The sequence below is a fragment of the Eptatretus burgeri genome, chromosome 5 (genome assembly GCF_056783735.1).
Source record: "Eptatretus burgeri isolate ZD-2024b chromosome 5, Ebu_testis_v1, whole genome shotgun sequence".
In the NCBI taxonomy this organism is placed as follows: domain Eukaryota; kingdom Metazoa; phylum Chordata; class Myxini; order Myxiniformes; family Myxinidae; genus Eptatretus; species Eptatretus burgeri.
The window spans coordinates 33,877,520-33,890,310 of record NC_140965.1 but is presented as its reverse complement, the minus strand read 5'-3'; the positions used below and the strand labels follow the sequence as shown (position 1 = coordinate 33,890,310).

At 41.6% G+C, this 12,791-nt stretch overlaps 1 protein-coding gene across 6 annotated transcripts in view; it reads left to right on the top strand.

Moving 5' to 3' along the window:
* Positions 1-12,791, top strand: part of LOC147026196 (golgin subfamily A member 2-like) — a 104,152-nt gene that overhangs the window by 23,433 nt on the left and 67,928 nt on the right. For 5 of the 6 annotated variants that reach the window (XR_015058151.1, XM_085881355.1, XM_085881358.1 and 2 more), the window contains 4 exons: positions 5,849-5,887; positions 11,490-11,561; positions 12,206-12,299; positions 12,406-12,512. Coding sequence is in view for 5 of the 6 variants with exons in the window: in XM_085881355.1 (XP_085737481.1) it covers positions 5,849-5,887; positions 11,490-11,561; positions 12,206-12,299; positions 12,406-12,512 (312 nt within the window). In the remaining variant the exon portion in view is untranslated. The remainder of the gene's footprint in view (positions 1-5,848; positions 5,888-11,489; positions 11,562-12,205; positions 12,300-12,405; positions 12,513-12,791) is intronic. The other variant, XM_085881357.1, reaches the window with a different exon arrangement.

Sequence of the window (12,791 nt, the reverse complement as noted above, 5' to 3'; positions counted from 1 at the left end):
AGCAAAGCGATTGGAGTTGGAGAAAGAATCTGTGTTTTAGATGTTTGCAAGTGAATAAGGTGGCAGGATGATGTTGGAGCAAAACAGGTACAATGTTTGTGTTGGATTGGTGTGGCCTGAGGCATTAACAGGTGAGATGATGTTTACTTTGATTATTATTTTAATTAGGCACTTTTTCATAATGACCATAAACTCTAGAGTGCAGTATTGCAGTTGATCAGCACAAGGTGTAATCAGACTATAACTGGAACTGGTAGGATGTTTGTTGGAGAGGGGGATTCATGGACCATGTCGTCTTATCTGCAGTGCTGTGAAAATTTATACCATCTTGGTCTTTTGAAAAAGTTTGACTCGGCACTCGTGGAAGGATCATGTAGACCCACTGCAGTGTATTAAATGTGTTTTTGAAGGAAATTTAACCAAATATACAATTTGCTTGACTTAATCAGGATGTTTACATTAATACTCCAAGGAGTATGTGAATACAGCACAGCAGTGAGGGGCCCAACAGCATATTCCTTGATGTTTGTGTGTGAAAGCTCATCCAAACAAAGTAAATATTGTCACGGCCTGGTGGTTAATGTTGATTCCCCGACCCGAATTGTGGTTGACGGGTGGATAACACCGCCAGCCCGGATAGCTGAGCGGTTTTCCTTGGAATGCGAACACGTTGATCCTCAGTGATAACGCACGCCGGAGGGGTAGGGTGCGGCACTGGTGGAGCGATGGAGGCATAGGGAAGCACAGCACAGGGGGGTTTATACTCGAACCCCACGACAAATACATGTACACAGGCACTTAAAATAAACACGGGATTTAATGAAAATAGACAAATCTTTACAAGGGACAATAATTCAGATATAATAATAATAATAATCGTGAGATAATTTAACCCTAAAGGGGCTGTCACACCTTAACGTTTTAGCCAGCGTATGCCGACGTATGAAAAATTTGCCGAACCAAGCTGGCACACGTCGAATACGTTATGGGTAAGTTTTGTATACGTTAAGAGCATGCTGAAGCACACTGGCATACGTCAGCATGTTGAAAATTTCTCGGCGTATGACACGGGTTCCGCATGCACTGGCCACAAGTTGTAGGCACGTTACGCGATCGTTGACACACGTCGACATACGTTACTTGTACGTTACTCATAATTTGAAACACGTTGAGGTAATGGTTAGCGTCAGTGTTCCAGACTCCCTATTTTTTTTTTTTTGGTTTATTTTCTTCGGTATGACGGTGATGTTGACACTTCGATTTCTAGTGCGGTTATGATTTAAATCGTTGAGCGGCAGCCTATTAATTATATTATATTATAACTGCACTAGCAATCGAAGTGTCAACATCACCGTCATACCGAAGAAAAAATAAAATAAATAAAAAACCAAGGAGTCTGGAACACTGACGCTAACCATTCCCTTGACGTGTTTCGACTTATGAGTAAAGTGTGTGGACGTGTGTCAACGATCGTTTAACGTGCCTACAACACGTTACTTATTGGTTAGAAATAAGTTTCGGGTACGCTAAACATTACCTCGACGTGTTTCGACTTACAAGTAACGTGTGTCGACGTGTCGATGATCGCGCAACGTGCCTACAACTTATGGCCAGCGTTATGCGCAACGTGTGAGTCATACGCTGGCATACGTCGAAAAATTTCAAGCATGGAAAATTTGTCTAACACCTTGGCATACTACGACGTATGCCAGCGTACTACGAAAAAAAAGCCAGCGTACTACGACGTATGTCAGTGTGCTCTTAACGTATACAAACTTACCCATAACGTATTCGACGTGTGCCAGCGTTTTAGCCAAATTTTGCATACGCTGGCTAAATCGTCAAGGTGTGACAGGGCCTTAAAGTCGAGGCGCTTCAACACAGACTTAAATACAGACAAGGGGAAACAAAATAAAAGAAAACCCTTCCTTTGTTCTGGCACTTATCTTGGTCCAGAGATGGTCTTTGTGGAACTTGGAATTGAGATGCTTCATCCTGCATGTGTGGACGCGTCCAAAAAATGGTTCTGAGCCACTGTCGCGCAGCGGGAAAAACGTACATCACGCAGTTTGTGAGCGGTGTTCAACACCAAGGATCAGAGACCCCATTGCAGCTTCTTCGTGTGTCGATAATCTTCAACGACCCACTAGTTTTCAGAATGGCACCATCCCCTTCGGTGATATACACTAGGCTTCGAGGTTCGTCTCTCACAATCCAACCAAGAGCCAATGGCTAACGTCTTGCTCAGTACGCGAGCCAATTCGCCTCAGCATGGATACGAGACTCGTGCTGTCTTCTTCATGCGTCAAAGGAAAGCCAGCCGTAAAGCCCTGTTCTTACAGGCCATCTCCTCGCCCGTTCTCTCTCAACTGCGTGCGTCCCTCACTCCGAACTCAACCAACCAAGCCAACCATCTCCTCGCTTGTCTATCTCTCGTGACGTCACACCGAACAACAGTTCCACCTCCAGGGTGTGGCTTGCTCGCACGAAACCTGGGAAGGTGGGGCCTCTGCCTGTTCAGCATGCCTGGCTCGCTTGTAAATGCAAAAATGTAGGAATAGGTCATGGAGAAATCACATACTGGGGGAACTTATCCTGAATCTCAATCTCATTAACACCAAACCACCTCTCCCCCCCTTTTTTTGAGCTTTTGTCATCAAATTTTCAACAAACTTATATTCTGAGAATATGGAAAAGTGTAATTAATAATTGGGTCAAAGGGCAAATCCATAGTGAGTTTAAATAGGCCTTATTAGCCCATCCACAACTGGGCTGTGTGAGATGGCCAGGTTTTCTTAATTGCTTCCGTTTTTCTTTATTTAGTCTTTGAGCTTCAATGTGTTTGTCGAGGCCATCATTTTTACCATTTGAGCTTTTGTCATCAAGTCTTCAACAAGCCTTGCTTATTACGAGAATATGGAGAATACTAATGAATAAAATTGTAATTTTTTTTAGATCCTCGTGGAGGAGCTCTAAGTCTTCCTCAAGATGTTGTTCTTCATCTTCTTCTTGTGGACTTTTTTGTTTCACAGCCTACAGTTTTCATCGAAACTTCCTGAAACTTGGCATATATATATATATATATATATATATATATATATATATATATATATATATATATATATATATATATATATATATATATATATGCACATACACATGTATGTAAAAATACCCTGTGCAGACAGTAACCATCTCCGATTTTGAAAATTCCTCCGAGAAAAAAAGTTATGATGTCAAAATATCTCCGCTAATGGAAATCGCCTAAAATATTATCTCCGAAACTAGGCAAGCTTTTTGAATTCTGTTTGCGGGAATCAAACAGGGCATTAGCAGAGATGAATTACCACACATATGATACATCACTATGACGTCATATCAATTTTTATGACGTCATTCCTATTTTTTGACATTTTTTTGTTTCACAACCCAGAGTTTTCAGCGGATCTTCGTGAAACTTGCCATGTATATGCAGAAAGCCCATGCGCAGGCAGTAACCATCTCCAATTTTGGAAATTCTTCCTTGAAAAAAAGTCGACGTCATAATATCGCCGCTAATGGAAATCGCCTATACCATTATCTCCGAAACTCGGCAAGCTGTTTTAATTTTGTTTGCGGGAATCAAGCCGGGCATTAGCACAGATAATTTATCGCAAACCTGATACATCACAATGATGTCCTATTCGTTTTTATAATGCCATCATTAAGAGGACGAGGATCTTAGCTCATTTGAGCTTGTTTTATTTTGAAGCTGTTGTTTTCGTCATTTAGTTGGAGTATAACGTGGATGCGGATGGGCTTTGCACTTTGGGATGCTTTCTAGTTGTTGGATAAGATCGGTTCTTGCTAAAATATATTGGTAAAGGCCCAGTCACATCTTGACGTTTTAGCCAGCTTATGCCGATTTTTGGAAAATTTGTCTAAAACGCTGACACACGTCAAATACGTTATGGGTTAGTTTTGATAACATTGAGAGCACGCTGAAAAACACTGCCATACGTCATTGTACGCTGGCTTTAAACGTTGTACTTTTCGGTTTCCTCAATTTTCCATGCTTGAATTTTTAAGACTTATGCCAGCATATGACTCGCACGTTCCGCATAACGCTGGCCATAAGTTGTAGGCACGTCACGCGATCGTTGACACACGTCGACACACGTTACTTGTGAGTTACAAGTCGAAACATGTCGAGGTAATGTTTAGCGTACCCGAAACTTATTTCTAACCTATGAGTTACGTGTTGTACTCACGTCACGCGATCGTTGACACACGTCGATACACGTTACTTGTAAGGTGCTCATAAGTCGAAACACATCAAGGGAATAGTTAGCGTCAGTGTTCCAGACTCCCTGTTTTTTTTTTTTTGTTTTGTTTTTTCTTCCTTCCTTCGGTATGATGGTGATTTTGACACTTCGATTTCTAGTGCGGTTATAATATAATATAATTAATAGGCTGCCGCTCAACTATTTAAATCATAACTGCACTGTACACTGAACACCGTCATACCGAAGAAAAAAAAAACCGGGAGTCTGGAACATTGACGTGTTTTCGACTTATGAGTACCTTTCAAGTAACGTGTGTCGATGTGCATCAACGATCGCATATCGTGCGTACAACTTATTCCCATTGCATGTGGAGCGTATGTCATACGGCAAGTACGTCGTAAAATTTTCAACATGTTTAAAATTACAAGACTTACTCCACTTAATACGACGTATGATAGCGTACTTTAGCGTTCTATTCACGCATACCAAACTTGCCCATACCGTATTCGACGTGCGCCAGCGTTTTAGACGCATTTTTCAGAGGTCGGCATACGCTGGCAAGATCGCCAAGGTGTGACTGCGATGTTGACACTTCCATTTCTGCGGCAGTTATGATTTGAATCGTTGGGCGGCAGCCTTTTCATAACTTAAGCCACGTCATCGTCGGCGATGCGTGCAGCGCGTTATGCCTAAGTTAGACTATCGTTGGGCATAGGTTGTGAAGGCCGACAACAGGTTCAGCATTCGTTGGTATAAGTTATCTATAACACAACGAAACGTTCTGTGTCCATTACTAATACGTTATGCATAAGACCAAGTCATTATGAATACGTCCGAATTTTAAAAAAAAACATCAAAAGTTCAACGTAAGCCAGCGTTTTACATACATTTTAATACGTTGCCATTGCTGGCTAAAACGTCAAGGTGTGACTGGGCCTTAAGCAGTCATAAAAAGAGCCGCTCAGGTTGGAATTTTATGTGGTATAATTTTTTTTTTCATCTGAAGTGTTTCACATTCATAGTCTGCTGTGACTTGTGTGAAGGCAATTGAAGATCACTCCAATTTAAGCTTTGATTCTCCCCACCTCCTTCCTTCTCTCACCCACCACCCAAGTGCTACTTTAATAAAATGAGCCAGACAGCTACCCGACAGTGCATTTTCGGAGCCTTGTGTGTCGATCACCAGTAGGCTCCTGAAACATTTTAAACATTTCTCAAATACACAAAACAAACGTGCTTATGAGTCTGGGTAGGTGAAAGGTTTCACAACTGTCACACACTCACTTAGGTTTGTGTAATCTACCGATTTAATTGTGAACTAACATGGTACTTTCCATTATTGGCCATGAAAACTGGCTTGGAGGCAACGAGCATGACCCAATGAAGATCATACATGAGCTGTCGTAACGTGAATTGCATCCAATATGGAAGCATTCACTCGTTTAGTTTTGAAACTGTTTGCGGTGCGTCCCACATCTAACTTGCCAACTTCTGAGTTCAACATAAGGTGTTGTTCTCACAGCAGTATTTCCCTTTATCTGAACTCCTGTATGATTGCAGTTTTAAACTCTCACTCTTTTCAGAAGCAGCAAGCATCATGCCTGGCAGAAGAGTTACAAAAGGTGAGTCTTATTGGCTTTTGTTGTATTTGGGGCTTGGCTTTGGGTTTTCTTTATCGAAGTTTAATTTTCCCCAAAAATGGTCCATTTTGAAATTGCATAATTTTCTGCATTTCCTCTCCAAAGCTTTGCAGTGTACAGTAAACCTCAAATCTTGCATGGGTTCGGTTCCTGGAAAATGCTGTGATCGTTAAAACCACAATTGTGGAAACCAAATGGGGGGGATCAGTTCTTGGGCTTCAAGAAAATAGAGAGGAAGGTGGATGGCAGCCAGAAATAAACACATCACAATTGAAGTAAACATGTAAATACAATAAATACGGTGTAAATTAAACAAAAACACGAGAGATTTACCTTTTAAATTTATTCCAAAATATCGAGTTGGGTGAGGGTAAACATATTACGTACTCATTCGTACTGTACTCTGCTGAACATAGAAAACACAAGACTTAGCTCAGGGTGATGATGCTGCTATAGGGGGGAGGGTGGAGGTTAGAAATATGTGGATGTAGAACTTGCGATGGCTGTTGGATCATCGGGAGCATGATAAAGTCCCCTGCTGCATTGCCACATAGAAGAAAGGGAAAATGATCCTTCGCCACCTTGATATGGAGCAGATCTTCCCTGCTCAGAGAGGAAGATACGAGATGGCATTCTCTTCCAAAATAATCCTGTCTCTTCGGCATTAAATACCTGCTCCAGCATAAATCCCTTCACCTCAATTGGTTCCATGAGCCATGGTTGAATTGGAGCTTTCGGTCCTGGGTGCCTCATGGAAACGGTAAATCTGCAATGGTTTCTTCCGTACGCTGGTCCACTCGAAGGCATTTTTTTCTGTTTGGTCCTCGATCCAAACATTACCGCTTTTTCCATCCTTTCAATGTGGGGTTCACGGGGTTGGAACGAGCCTTTTGCGTTTTGTTGGCGGAAACACTTGCATGGATATTTGGCGAAAGCACAAGCAATGACTCATCTTAGCTCAAAAACCGTGATGAATCAGAACACAATAGGTTGCCCGCGATTGGTCAAAACCTGCGATATTAGAACCCGTGTTATTTGAGGGTTTACTGCATATTTTTAATCCATGTACGAGGGTTGTATTTTATTTTGGAATTGGTGAGGCAATGTGGGAGACATATTCAGCAGCCAAGGTGTTATGGAATCGGCTTCATTGCTTTTGTAGACCATAACCAATATTATCCCTAACTCCTTTGAGTGCTAGGTCATAACCCTTATTGAGTCACAAGAGTTCATCAGTCTGTCTATGGTTTAACATCGAAGAAGAAAGTTTAAATGGTGATCGTTCAGTTTAATAACAAAGCATTGTTGTGTTGTACCATTGTATGAGGGCCTGTGTCAAGTTTCCCTCTTTTATTATTATTATTATCATTATTATTTTTTAAACACAATTGCAGTCATCCCACCAAGAGGAATGCAACCTGATATTGCTTGATGTCATATAATCTCTTGTGGAATGTGGCTGTCATCGTGTACCTGCTGTCATGCAGACCAGTTGTTGTGCACATCGTCTCACTTTGACATTTAAATGGTTACAGCATGGATTTTTTTTTTGGACCATATCAAGAACCGACAGTAGTCCCTCATGGAGCTTTGAGGATACAGAAGATGTACTTCTTCCGAATATCAGATAGATTGGCAACCATTCGCTGTAAAAACAATTTCTTCATCTTTAGTGGCTTGTTAACCTCCGCCATCGAAGATCAGAGGTGACTGTTTTCACCCCTTTCTGTTTGTTACTTACGAAATCTAAAGTATTTGTAAGTATATTGATGACTTCCCTCCTCTGTTTGTTTGTTTGTTTGTTTATTTGTTTGTGTGTTTGTTTGTAGGCACGATAACTCGAGAACGGAAGAAGTTACCAATGTCAAATTACACCACGTGATTCAGGAGGGTGATGGCTCGCGCTGATTAGATTTTGGTCAAAATCGGTTAAAGGTCAAGGTCACAGTGAGGTCAAACATAATTCCGTAAATTCATGTGGAGAAATGCGGTATTTTTGCTTCGCTCGATGTTACGAGTTCGTTTTAACTTCGATTTTAATTTTGTCTTCGGTTTTTGCGATCGATTATGACGCTTAAAACTGGGTTGTCAAAATTCTGGTAAAAATCGGATGTTTTGGAGAAGTTTTAAGATTGTATAAAAAATATTTCACGGGTCGTCACGTGGTGCAGTGTGCTCGAGCAGACGCGTCGTTGTCACGTAAAGGTTTTGCATGTGTGCGCTGACAGTGTTTTCGATAAAGATGGTGTTTAAAAGTCATTTTTTATCCCAATAAAGGTTATCGTCGCATGCCTGACTCGCTAAGCCGTCGGATTATGTAAAGATTGTTGGTGGATGGCCGAATATTATGGTTTTGTGACTTTGATAAAATAATATTAAATAATTGCGTGGAGAAATGGAGATTTTTGCTTCGGTCGACGTTACGATTTTTGATGGTTTGGTACAGAATCATCGTAGAATCTTCTGGTTTGCGTCGCTACCTTCTCGAGAGACAGCTTTTATTAGACAAGGTCAGAGGTCAAGATGATGATTTCGTAAGTACCAGTCTATGACTGCTTGTTTGTTTGTTTGTTGGCACGATAACTCGAGAACGGAAGAAGCTACCAATGTCAAATTACACCACGTGATTGAGGAGGGTGATTGCTCGTGCTGATTAGATTTTGGTCAAAATCGGTCAAAGGTCAAGGTCACAGTGAGGTCAAACATCCAAAACATTCGATTTTTGATGGTTTGGTACAGAATCATCGTAGAAACTTCTGGTTTGCGTCGCCACCTTCTCTGGAGACAGCTTTTATTAGGCAAGGTCAGAGATCAAGTTGACGATTTCGTAAGTACCAGTCTATGACTGCTTGTTTGTTTGTTTGTAGGCACGATAACTCGAGAACAGAAGAAGCTACCAATGTGAAATTACACCACCTTATTCAGGAGAGTGATGGCTAGCGCTGATTAGATTTTGGTCAAAATCGGTCAAAGGTCAAGGTCACAGCGAGGTCAAACATCCAAAACATTCGATTTTTGATGGTTTGGTACAGATAACTCGAACGGAAGAAGCTACCAATGTCAAATTACACCACGTGATTCAGGAGGGTGATGGCTCGTACTGATTAGATTTTGGTCAAAATCGCTCAAAGGTCAAGGTCACAGTGAGGTCAAACATCCAAAAAATGATAACTCGAGAACGGAAGAAGCCACCAATGTCAAATTACACCACGTGATTCACGAGGGTGGTGGCTTGCACTGATTAGATTTTGGTCAAAATCGGTCAAAGGTCAAGGTCACAGTGAGGTAAAACATCCAAAACATTCGATTTTTGATGGTTTGGTGCAGAATCATCGGAGAAACTTCTGGTTTGCGTCGCTACCTTCTCTCGAGACAGCTTTTATTAGACAAGGTCAGAGGTCAAGTTGACAATTTCGTAAGTACCAGTCTATGACTGCTTGTCTGTGTGTGTCTTCGTGTGTTTGTTTGTAGGCACAATAACTCGAGAGCGGAAGAATCTACCAATGCCAAATTACACCACGTGATTCAGGAGGGTGATGGCTCGCGCTGATTAGATTTTGGTCAAAATCGGTCAAAGGTTAAGGTCACATTGAGGTCAAACATAATTCCGTAAATTCATGTGGAGAAATGGAGTATTTTTGCTTCGGTCGACGTTACGAGTTCGTTTTAAATTCGATTTTAATTTTGTCTTCTGTTTTTGCGATCGCTTAGGACGCTTGAAACTCAGATGTCGAAATTCTGGTAAAAATCAGATGTTTTGGAGACGTTTTAAGATTGTATAAAAAATATTTCACTCGACGCGTCACGGGTCGTCCCATGATGCAGTGCGCTCTAGCAGACTCATCGTTGAGTCACGTTTAGGTTTTCCTTGTGCATGCTGACTGTGTTTTCGATAAAGATGCTGTTTAAAAGTCTTTTTTTTTTATCCCAATAAAGGATATCGTCGCATGCCTGACTCGCTAAGCCGTCGGATTATGTGGAGATTGTTGGTGGATGGCCAAATATTATGGTTTTGTGACTTTGATAAAATAATATGAAATAATTGCGTGCAGAAATGGAGATTTTTGCTGCGGTCGATGTTACGATTTTTGATGGTTTGATACAGAATCATCGTAGAAACTTCTGGTTTGCGTCGCTACCTTCTCTGGAGACAGCTTTTATTAGACAAGGTCAGAGGTCAAGTTGACGATTTTGTCAGTACCAGTCTATGACTGCTTGATTGTTTATTTGTTTGTCTGTTTATTTGTGTGCAGGATATCTCAAAAGGTTGCGGATGGATCCGGATGAAATTTTATGGACTTGTTGGGTGTGTGACAAGGGCGAACTCATTAGATTTTGGTGAAGATCTGAATCCAGATCCGGATATGATCATTTTTTTAAGTGATTCTTCGCTATTGAGAGAAAGGGCTAAACCGATATATTGCACGATATCTCAAAACGTTGCGGACAGATTCAGACTAAACTTTATGGACAGGTTGGGTGTGTTGCAAGGACAAGTTGATTCGATTTTGGTGAATATCCGAATCTGGATCTGAATCCGAGAATTATTTAATGTACAAAGTGATTCTTCACCATTAAGAGATAAGGTCAAAAACGATAGGTAGAATGATTTTTCAAAAATGTATTGGGCCCGATATGTTGTTGTGGATCAGGCAGTTTGTGGCGGAGGTATGCGCTCTCCCTACTGCCCGTCTCATTTTTTTTGGCAGTGATTCTTCACCATTGAGAGATCGTGCTAAACCAATATATCACACGATATCTCAAAAAGTTGTGGATGGATTCGGACGAAACTTGGTGGACAGGTTTGGTGTGTGGCAAGAACGAATTGATTCAATTTTTTGTGAAGATCCGAATCCGGATCTGGATATGAGAATTATTTAATTCCAAAGTGATTCTTCACCATTGAGAGACAGGGCCAAAAATGATATTTAGCATGATATTTAAAAAATGTATTGGGCCCGATATGTTCTCGTGCATCAGTCATTACGTGGCGGAGGTATGCGTTCTCCCGAGCACCCTTCTAGCTGCCATTACTTTATACTTTTCTCCCGCTGCCTGTTGGTGAAATGTAAACCCCACATACTCCCCTGTTTCATCATGTCCGAGCACCAAATACTCAGTGATACTTATTTGGCCATCTAAAGTGAGTTTACAATGACTGATGGCAGTTCCATCCTTTGAATAAGTGGAGCCTGTGGCCATCCTGAACTTTGCGTTATCAAGGACGATTGTAGTTGCATAATTTTATTGGTACTGCACAATATATTGTTGCTGGTGGGCATACACCTGTGTTGTTAGCGTTTATGCATGAATGTAACAGTTTTGGAAAGCCTTTGTCAATGACTGCATTCCAGTTGTGCTCACGACCAAATACAGCCTGTGGAGCAGTCAAACATATATTCATTTAGATTTACAGCCAAAGTTGAGTTTTCTTCCCATCCAGTGGCATCAACAGGGTTCTCACCTCCCCACAACTTTGGCAATGTGATTCTGTGTTTGGTTAATTGATAAGTGTTTTATGCCATGTTGTGTTTTTGGTTTTTTTACTTATTATTGTAATGCTTTGTATACTTTGTTTATACAGGTCCTGCAGGAGAGGAAGGAGCAGGAAGAGAAACACATGGAGCAAAGGGCTGCTGTGCGGCAGCAACTCGAGGTAATGGCCTGCTTGCAGGGGGGTGGTGTGTGCTCCTAGCCTTTCCATGAGCTTCACGATGCAATGATGTCTCTTTTCACTAGCAGGATAGCCTGGAGGTATGCACACTCGCTCCTAAGCCTTCTCGCCCACGTTTCAAATCTCAGCCCAGCTATAAACTGTCATCCCGGTGTTTTATAGGCAGGGTGATTCCTCGATGTGTGTTTCGTTCCTCGGATGGACGTTAAACTCGGTGTCCCATCTGCCAGCATTAGTTGGATGTTGAATGTCCCACAGTGTTCTTCACGAAGAATATAAGCGAACTTTCGCCGACACCATGAACAAGTCACAAAATCCTGCCCTAACCTACAGAGACATTGCATCAGATGCACACTCGCACCCCCAGAAAATGATGTAACCCAGCAGCTCCATGCTGTACATGAAATGATGACTTTTCACCAGCTGCTCATACAATTACTGTTATACGTTTTCATTATGATTATAACACCGGTGATTATAAGAGAGTACCAGTGTATTAAATTTGAGGAATGTTGAGTTACTTTATTATCACTCTTAGTGCTGGCATATTGGTATGCACAGTGGTAGTACTTCTGATCTGTGCAATATTGTGCCACAGTTGTTTGTTTTTTTTGCTTGCGTTCCAGGTTCAAATCCAAACGATTAGTGTCTTGGTTGCTGAAAAGCATGACCTGCTCACATCCCTGAAGCACACTCAGCGGGCAGCAGAGCAAAAAGCATGTATGTGGATTTGAAATGAAGAGCTTTTTGATACCCTGTGTCATCCCATCCCATCACGCCTCTCGTTATCTCGAGTACACTGGAGAATTTTCTTCTCGCTTTGCAGGTGAGGCCCAGGATTTAGCATCTCGGCTGCATGCTTCTCACCGACACGTGGTGGAACTGGAGCAGTCACTGGCAACCGCTGCTTCCTACCACAGACATTTTGAGCATGTGAATAATAATATTGGTTTTGCACACTTGTATCTTGATGTATTTTAATGGCTTTGCAATAGCATTGCTTGGGAATGGTTTACAGTGTTGAAGGAGGGAAAGGGGTGGGAGGGTTAGAAGGAGGGAAAGAGTATGTGAAGGAGAGGGAGTGGGTGGAAGAGGTGTGAGAGAGGATGTGGTGGGAAGAGTGAGGAGGGTTCGAGGGAGTTGAAGAAAGAGGGTGAAATATACGTTTTGAATTGGTAAGAAAATCACTATAAAAACATGGTGGCAGTAGCA